We start from the raw sequence: 8,563 nt of genomic DNA on the forward strand, positions 1-8,563 counted from the left end.
TGTTTTTATCAAATTTGACAAAAATGCATGCATACACGGTCCCACAGAGAACACATTAATGACGGATCAGATATTTAGCTGGAGTGAAGACTTGGACACCAGGAAAAATCTTCAAGTTGTAGCCTAGCCATCTTGCAGTTGTGTCTGAGGTAATGTTCCCCCAAGTTGCATGACTGTGCACCCAGACAGCAATATAAAAGTTCCATGTTATACTGTGCATGTGTCTCACACTTCCGTGCATATATGCAGCCACAGAAACACATTTAAACAGGCTGAACCCACAAATAAATTTTGTGCACACTTCACAAAAATACTAGAAAATGTTGGCCTTAGTTTATCATCTCAGCTAAAAGATGGCACATCTGACTGTGCAATATTTCCTCACTGATTGCTGGGTGGATGTGATGATGGAGTTCTTAGGCACATCATTTGTCACTTTCCTCAGATGCAAATGATTTTAAAAAATATTCTTGGATGAGAGCATCACTGGCAAAGCCAGCTTTTATTGTCTCAACCTGACTGTCCCAGAGAAGGGGAAGCAACAGTAAGGGATAGCAGTATAGTTCCAGTCAGGATGCTGTATGACTTGGACTGAAATCCTCAGGTGTTGCCATGCATCAGCTACCCCAGATCTGTAAGGTGATCGAGGTTGCCGGTTTAGAAGGCTCTGTCGAAGGAACACTGTGTACTTACTGCAACACCTGAGGATTTCAGTCCAAGTCATACAGCATCCTGACTGGAACTATATTGCAAAAGCTGGCTTTTATTGGAAAAAGGATTAGTAATGAGGTCTTACTGACATGAAACTATAGGCTGGTCAGTCGTTGGTAAGATTTAAGAGCCCATTACTAAGGATGAGATTGTGGAATACTTGGAAGTGGGGCTGAGTAGGAATGGTTTTGTCAAGGGGGCATCATGCCTGACAAATCTGTTAGAATTATTTGAGGAGGTAATGAGCAAGTTAGAAAAAGGAGGGACAGTAGATGTAATCTATTAGGATTTCCAGAAGGCCTCTGACAAGTGCCACACAGGAGGCTACTAAAAAAGCTAAGAGCACATGGTCTTCAGAGAAGTTGTAGAGGTTTGAGTTAATTAAGGGGAGACAGCACAGATATGGAAAACCAGATTATGTTTGACTAATGTAGTTAAATATATTGGCAAAGAAACAGAAAAGGTTGAAGAAGCAAATAACAATGGATATTGTTTGAATGGATTTTAGGGGGGTAGCTACTGTGTATTGCAACTGGACATATGAATCGTTAAGAGAAATATAAATCTAGAAGTTTCAAATGAGGACTGAACCACACTGACATGTCTTACCCCTGCTCTTTTCGCTCAATTTCTATTACTGAGTGCTTTTTGTTTTAAATACCACATGGAAGATCAAAGTACCTAACACAAATTGTTGAAACATTTTAATCTATATCAGTACTCACTCATTTTTTGCAGAGAGTATAAAGCTGGTAAACATGAGATGGATAGAGTGTGGATCCTGCCGTTGTAGAGTATTTAAGTTTCATTTATTTTGGTTTAATCACTTTATACAGTTTTGCTGAATGTTAGTTATTAACGTTCAGCACAATTACTTGAGTAACAGGTGGTAATATTAAAACCAAAATGATAGAGAGTTCACTGAAGTTTACAAACATAAGGAAAAATGCAGTCAATCAGGAAGCGTAGCCACACTAATCAGACTCCTTTGTCCCTTGTGAGATCTTCTGCAGATTTCTCGTCTTGTAATATCGAATTTGATCACGTAACAGAAGGTGCCTAGCTTTGTGCATGAATCTGCAATGAAGAAAGACGTTAGTATTTTAGATTTACTTTAGAATTTCAAATAAAATAAATAAACATCTGTGAATTTCCAAATTCAGGCTAGAAAGTGAAATCATTTATTATTTTAGTATAATTAACTGGAAGCAAATGACTATCACTATTCACTATGATAACATGCCAGCAAGAATAAAATAAAATGCAATGTTAGCAAGAATTATCAAAATCTTAAACTGGTATCTCAGATTAGATAAGGCAGCTGGTAAACTGGTTTCCTGAAAGCTCTTCTTCCTGTATATTGGATATGACTAATAGCCCTTTCTGCAATCAATGGTGCAGATCCAAAATTCTCCAATCAGTGAGATCAAGTAAATAGCAGCAGATTGATCTTAACAGCTTCCAGGGATGCTTTGGTTGACTATTTTTCTGACAACATTTTTATATCATTGAATAAGGAATTAATAAGACTGGACAAGTTTTCCTTTTATTTATTAATCCATTTTAAGATATTGCTACCAATTAATACTTGTTTGTAGTTACCGGAATAACTTACAACATACCATGTGGATGTTCTTGAGTGTTTATTACTTATAGTTGTTTCAGGACTTGGCAATCGGAGGTGGTTAAATGATTGTTTAATCTGGAATAGAGATTTTAATAAAATTGAATTGTTATAAATGTTTTGCCTTTTATTATAAGGCCTTGCATTTCCTCTAATTAATTGTTGGCAACTGTCCTCACAAGAAATATAACTACCAACTCCATCCCTCTCTTTGGCAACTGTCTAAGATTAAATCAGACTCCTCACAACTCTGATATCATATTTGACCTGATGATCAATATCTGTTTTGATCTCTACAACATCAGGTAACATTTCCCATCTCAACTTTTCACCTGCTGAAATCTTCATTCTTGTCTTTGCTACCAATAGACTTGATTATGTGGAGACACTTTGGCCAGCCTTCCATATCCTACTTTCTATAAACTCGAGGTCATTCACAGCTCTACTCCCTGTGTTGTATTTCACATGAAGTCCTGTTCACTCATCACCCATTTGTTTGCTGAAGTACAAACTGACTCCCCGTCAAATAGCAACTCAATTTTAAAATTCTTATTCTGGTTTTCAAATTCCTCCATGGATTTGCAGTCTCTCACCATACCACCCCATATCTATAAATGTTTTTTAGCCCAGTAATCCTCCAAGCTTTGTGGTGTTATGTAGATCTGCTCTCATGAGCATTCAGAGTTTAGTAGTTCCATGATTGATGGCTGTGTATTTAGCTGGTAAAGCCCTAAGCCCTGAAATTCTTTCCCTACATCTGCCTCTCTACCTCATTTTCTTCCTTTAAACATTATAAGACATTTCTGTCTTGGATCAAGCTTTTGGTTACTTGAACTAGCATGTCTCTATGTGGCACTGTGTTATACTTAATTTTGTAATGTAATTGTAGGAGACATTAGAACACCATATTATGTTAAAAATACTAAACAATTTGCATTGCCCTGCATTGTTGTAAGTTACTTTGTTCAGTACAATACTATGTTATGCTGTCCAATGTTGTCACCCTTTGTTACTGTACAGTGTGTTGCATCATATCATATATCTGACTGAAAATTGTTACTATATTACTGTTTCTTTTGTTACCCCATTACATAATCTTCAAGTACTATAAATAATCTTTTTCCATATTATGTAAAACTGTATTACTGTACTGCTGCATCATCCCAGTATGATACTGACCGGTGTTACTATTTATTATTGTATGATTCAACAAAAAAATGACTGTAAACAATTACATGAAGAGTCATATTAATGGGAAGTAGAAACAGAAAGTGTTGGAGAAACTCAGCAGGTCAAGCAGCATCTGAGGAGAAAGGAAGAGAGTTAAAGTTTTGAGGGCTAAAGATGCCATCTGTTCCACTTGCTCCTTGCACCCCCCAACCCCCACTGTCCCTCCAGTTCTCTGTCATTAGTTCCTGAAAATTTCATATCTCTCTTCACAAATGCAGCCAGACCTGCTGAGTTGTTCCAGCCTACTGTTTTTAATTCAGATTTCCAGCAACCACCGTATTTAGCTTATCAGAGTAATGGGAGGTGTTCAATGAGGGGAGGAGTTTCAGAACAAATATATACATTTACACAGCACAATGACTGGACTTTCTAAAAGGACTCTATGGCTAATTACATATTTTTGAAGTGTAGTTATTGTTATAATGTAAGAAATGTAGGAACTTACTCCCTAACGGTCATCGCTAATATCCTGCGCCTTTCAAACCTGTATTCACTATCGTCTGGAAGGACAGGGCCAGCAGGTGTGTGAGAACACCACGATTTGTAACTTTCCCTCCAAGTCACACACGCTCCTGCACCATTGGGTCAACATTTTGCAACTCCCTTTTAAATAGTGTGCTCACACATACAGACTGCAGCAGTTCAAAATGGTGACTCACCACCATTGTCTCAGAGGTAATTAGGAATAGACAATAAACAATTGTTCCACCAATGACACCACATATCATGAACAAATAAAAATCCCAGCTAATTTGCACACAGCAGGATTCTGCAAACAGCAACGTGATAACAACGTAATCTGTTTTTGTGATGTAGACAAGGGGCAAATATTGGCCACAAGGGGTCACTCCCTGCTCTTTTTTAAAATTGTGAAAAGGGATCTGTTGCATCCAACTGTGAGACAGAGAGCTAAGGCCTCAGTTCAATGTCTCATGAAAACATTTGACAGTGTAAAACACCTCAGAACAGTACTGGTGCATCTGTGTGTAAGCCTGAATTTGCGTTCAGGTCCATTATTCTTCTTAGCAGAAATATCAATAATGAAGGGGCATAGATTTAATGTGATTGACAAACGATTTAGATGAGAATTAAGGACAACGTTTCTGACCAAGAGCATGATGGGGCCAGGAACTCATTATCTGGCTAGCAGAAAGAGAAAAGCTCACCATATTTTTTTAAAAATTGCTATGTAGTTGAGGTGCCATGTTCTACAGGGCTACTGAGTAAGATCTGAAAAGTGGGCTTTGACTGGAGAGATCTTCTTGGCAGAAAAATATCTTATAGCTCAAAATGCTGGGGTCATGTTAGATTTGGGAATTGTAAGTTGGGCTATTGCAGGTTGCCATGTTCCCCATCTCCTGAGTGTCAGAACTCACCTGGAGTTGCAACCACTGCTTTCTGAAGTGGGTCTAAGGAGCAAGTATTAAGATCAGCAGGTTTGAAGGCCTTGTCAAATTCTCTAAGACATTGGTCCAAATGTATTCATGACAATAATATCCCCCATCCTTCACCCCTCATCTACTCATCCATCCACCCACCTCCAATGCCCCTCTGTACTCACTTGCACAGTGTCCACAGCTTATGACCACTGTAATATCACATTGAACTCTGTTTATTTTGTCAGTATCACGAGCATTTCAATTATCAATTCCATTTCCATTTAAAAAATATGGTCCTCAAATGATCTCATAAATTTATCAAATATTAAAATCTCAAAATCCCAGTTTGAAAGAAGTACTGCCTTAATTGTTCTTAACTTAGTCAGAATAAATAAATCACCATGCAAAAGCTCTATTGAATCAACTGCTTGTAAAATTGATAAACGATTGTATTAATGACTGCTATTAAGCTGAGTCAATTAAACCAGTTTAGAACTCAGCCAAAGATTCATAACAAGACTCCATTCCATAGTGGTATTAAAAGAAACTGATAGAATTCAATACAGTGGAGTCCTGGAAGATAACTGAACAGATGGATATCTTCTTGTTCAGTTTTTCTTTTTACTAAAAGGACTCAACAGATGGACTTTCAATCATGTAAAAATAAAAGCATAAAGTCCAGATGAGACATTAGATTCTTAATACAGTTGAATGCATAAGGGCTTTTTAAACTACTGAAGAAAGCACTCAATAAGATCTGAACACTTACATAATTCTGGTCCATCTAATGATCAAATTATATTTTAAGGACAGAAGCCTATCACAAATCGCAATATTAACAATGTAATTGCAGCATCTAATCATGAATCTTGAAGTTGGCAAACCCTTTGAACTTGCTTGTTAAAGGTTTCCTGACTCTGCAACAGGCATTTTCCAAAGTACATGAACAAACTGATCCGATGTGTTTCATACAGGATTCAGGAACCTACATACGTTGGTGGGGATCTCAAACTTGGGGAATTTCAAAATTAAATGAGGTATTTAAAAGACTGCAATTTCCATCGATGCCTAGTCACTGTGCATCAAATTTCCAAAATGGTGGCCTGCAGGATTTGAGCTGGGAAATTTCAATTTACTGACAGCCAATAGGCTTCCCTGATGGATTGGGGAAAGGGTGAGGATAGAAAACTGAATTTCAGGTTGGGCATGTGACAACAAACCTCCTTATTTAATTTTCCAATTTTGGGTGGTATTGCAGAGAGAAATCCAAACCCTGAACACCAAGTGAAAATCAGTATATATTTTTGAAAAGTGCTGTCAAATAAACAGACACCATTGCACTGCAGTGAAAGTAAGTCTCTCCTTTCTACAATTATAACAGACAAGAGCACAGAATGGCATTCTCCGAAAGGAAATAGATATTTGAACCTGAGATGGATTGGTTTGTAAAATGGCCTGAATGCTAACTGACAGCATACATAGCTGAGAAGTAAACCATTCTTGGACATGGAAATATGTGCAACGTTACATTGTGTGATGGGAGTGGAAATGTTGCACGTTGTACGGAAGCTTTAATTGAATTAGTAATAGTCATCCTTGCCATGTTTTGCTTTACAAACTATAAATTAATTAAAAAATGTTGTGGTTCCTTACACTTTTCAGAATGCTTCTAAAATCCATCATTTCAGACTGAAGAGTTTGTTTTTCCACTTTTAAGTCTGCATCTTTGTCAGCTTCAAGGTTGGGTTCAATATCTGTTTTAGTTGATACTGAATCAGTTGGGTTAAGTGCTGAAACCAAATGCACTGGGAGAATTATTCCGGCATTGCAGTCAGGCTCTTGTGAACTGGTTGGTGGTGTCGGTATTGCACTGCTGGATGAGGACAAGGGCCAAGTCTCTGATGTCGTACTCCCTGTTTGCCTCAGTACCTCTGCATATGAACAGAAGGCGGATTGCTCCTCCACCAAGCTCTGCAACTGCTGAGAGATAGACCCGAAGGTTAGCACAACTTTATCACAAAATTCATGTCCACATTTTCTCCAGTTTCCACCAATGATCAAATTCAGAAATAAGTATGATTGGGTTGGACGTGAAGCAAGTTCACTCAACATTTGCAAATTTGAAAACAGTTAGAGGTATAGGAAAAATAAACAAACACACCAAATGTTAAGTTTTACACACAGGGTTAATTTGGAGATACTGAATAAAGAGGAGTTAACGTTGACCAACTAGTACCTTTTACCAAGAAACTGCTAATTCATTAGATGAACTAAACTTACACTCAAAATGTTGCACACTTTCCAGTAATACCAGCATACCAGACAATAGCTGGATTGTAGACTATGAGTCAGGATGGGGTGAACACAGTCCATGGATCAAGTGGATGGCAGGACGGGGTGGGGGGGAAGTGTTAAGTGTAGGGGATAGAAGATAATGAGTATAATCTAAGTTTCATTGAAGGGTAGATGTGGGAGGCGCTGGTGAACATTTTTGGTGGGGAAAGGGATATGTAGGTTGGGAAACGGCAAGCACTGACTTTGATTTGGTGGAGAGGTGTGGTATGAGTCTTGACATTGTTGGGGGGGAGAGTTGAACACAAAAAGGCACAGCAGCTGACCATTGCTATGGGTGCTGGTTTACCTTGACATTCCAGATAATGGCCAAATCTTCCAGACCCCATATAGCCGCAGCCCTTCCATACACTGGACGGCACAGAAAGACTAATGCAGCTGACAGCACAGAAATTCCCAGTGAAACTCCCAGTGACAGGAACCCTCCACAAATACTACATTGAGTCAGAAACCTTAGGTCCCAACTCATTTACCACAATAATAGGCCAGGGTAACTGACAGGAATTAAAACCTGCTCTAATTTTTGTTTGATGGTAATGGCAGAGTGAGATATATATGCCAGACCATGAGGTTACACGTTGTGATTGAATACAGCCTCTGCTGCTGTCGATGGCCCACAGTATCTCATAGCTGCCTGGTTTAGATCTATTTGGAATCTATCTGACCTGACTGTATACCACTGAGCCACAAAGTGTCGTTGTACTGTCCTGCAGCTGGGGGACTTGCACAGGGATGTGATGATGGCATCTGGGTTTTTGACTGCAGGATCTGATTTGAAGATGATTTTGAACATGAGTTCTGATTTTGTTGATGATTCTGTGAGCTTGGCTATGAAGGCTGATGCTTGACCAGTCTGTGGGGCAACTCTCACAATTTTGGTAGAAACCTTCAGATTTGGGTAAGCAGGAATTTGCAGGGTTTACAGAGCAGGGTGTGTCTCTAATTTCCAGTGTCTACATAAATGCCAGGTCATCCATCTGATTTTATTCCCAGCACAGTTCCTCGTGGGACCTTACTTTTATCCTGGAGCAGAGTGGTGCTGGAAAAGCACAGCAGTTCAGGCAGCATCAGAGGAGCAGGAAAATCAATGTTTCGGGCAAAAGCCCTTCATCAGGAACATAGGCAGAGTGCCTGCAGGGTGGAGAGATAAATGAGAGGAGGGTGGGGGTGGGGAGAAAGGAGCATAGAGTACAATAGGCGAATGGGGGTGCGGATGAAAGTAATAGGTCAGGGAGGAGGGTGGGGGAAGGTAGCAAAGAGTACAGTG

The 8,563-nt window shown here is 39.1% G+C and overlaps 1 protein-coding gene across 7 annotated transcripts in view; it reads right to left on the reverse strand.

Moving 5' to 3' along the window:
* Positions 1 to 965: 965 nt before the first annotated feature.
* The window catches only part of itprid1 (ITPR interacting domain containing 1), a 138,984-nt gene continuing 131,386 nt past the window's right edge, over positions 966 to 8,563 (reverse strand). For 5 of the 7 annotated variants that reach the window (XM_043688817.1, XM_043688818.1, XM_043688821.1 and 2 more), the window contains 3 exons: positions 6,598 to 6,924; positions 2,334 to 2,413; positions 966 to 1,788 (listed from right to left, as the gene is read on the reverse strand). In XM_043688817.1, the coding sequence (XP_043544752.1) occupies position 1,788; positions 2,334 to 2,413; positions 6,598 to 6,924 (408 nt within the window). In that variant the 3' untranslated portion in view covers positions 966 to 1,787. The remainder of the gene's footprint in view (positions 1,789 to 2,333; positions 2,414 to 6,597; positions 6,925 to 8,563) is intronic. The other 2 variants (XM_043688819.1, XM_043688820.1) reach the window with 2 other exon arrangements.

Source organism: Chiloscyllium plagiosum, chromosome 4 (genome assembly GCF_004010195.1).
Source record: "Chiloscyllium plagiosum isolate BGI_BamShark_2017 chromosome 4, ASM401019v2, whole genome shotgun sequence".
In the NCBI taxonomy this organism is placed as follows: domain Eukaryota; kingdom Metazoa; phylum Chordata; class Chondrichthyes; order Orectolobiformes; family Hemiscylliidae; genus Chiloscyllium; species Chiloscyllium plagiosum.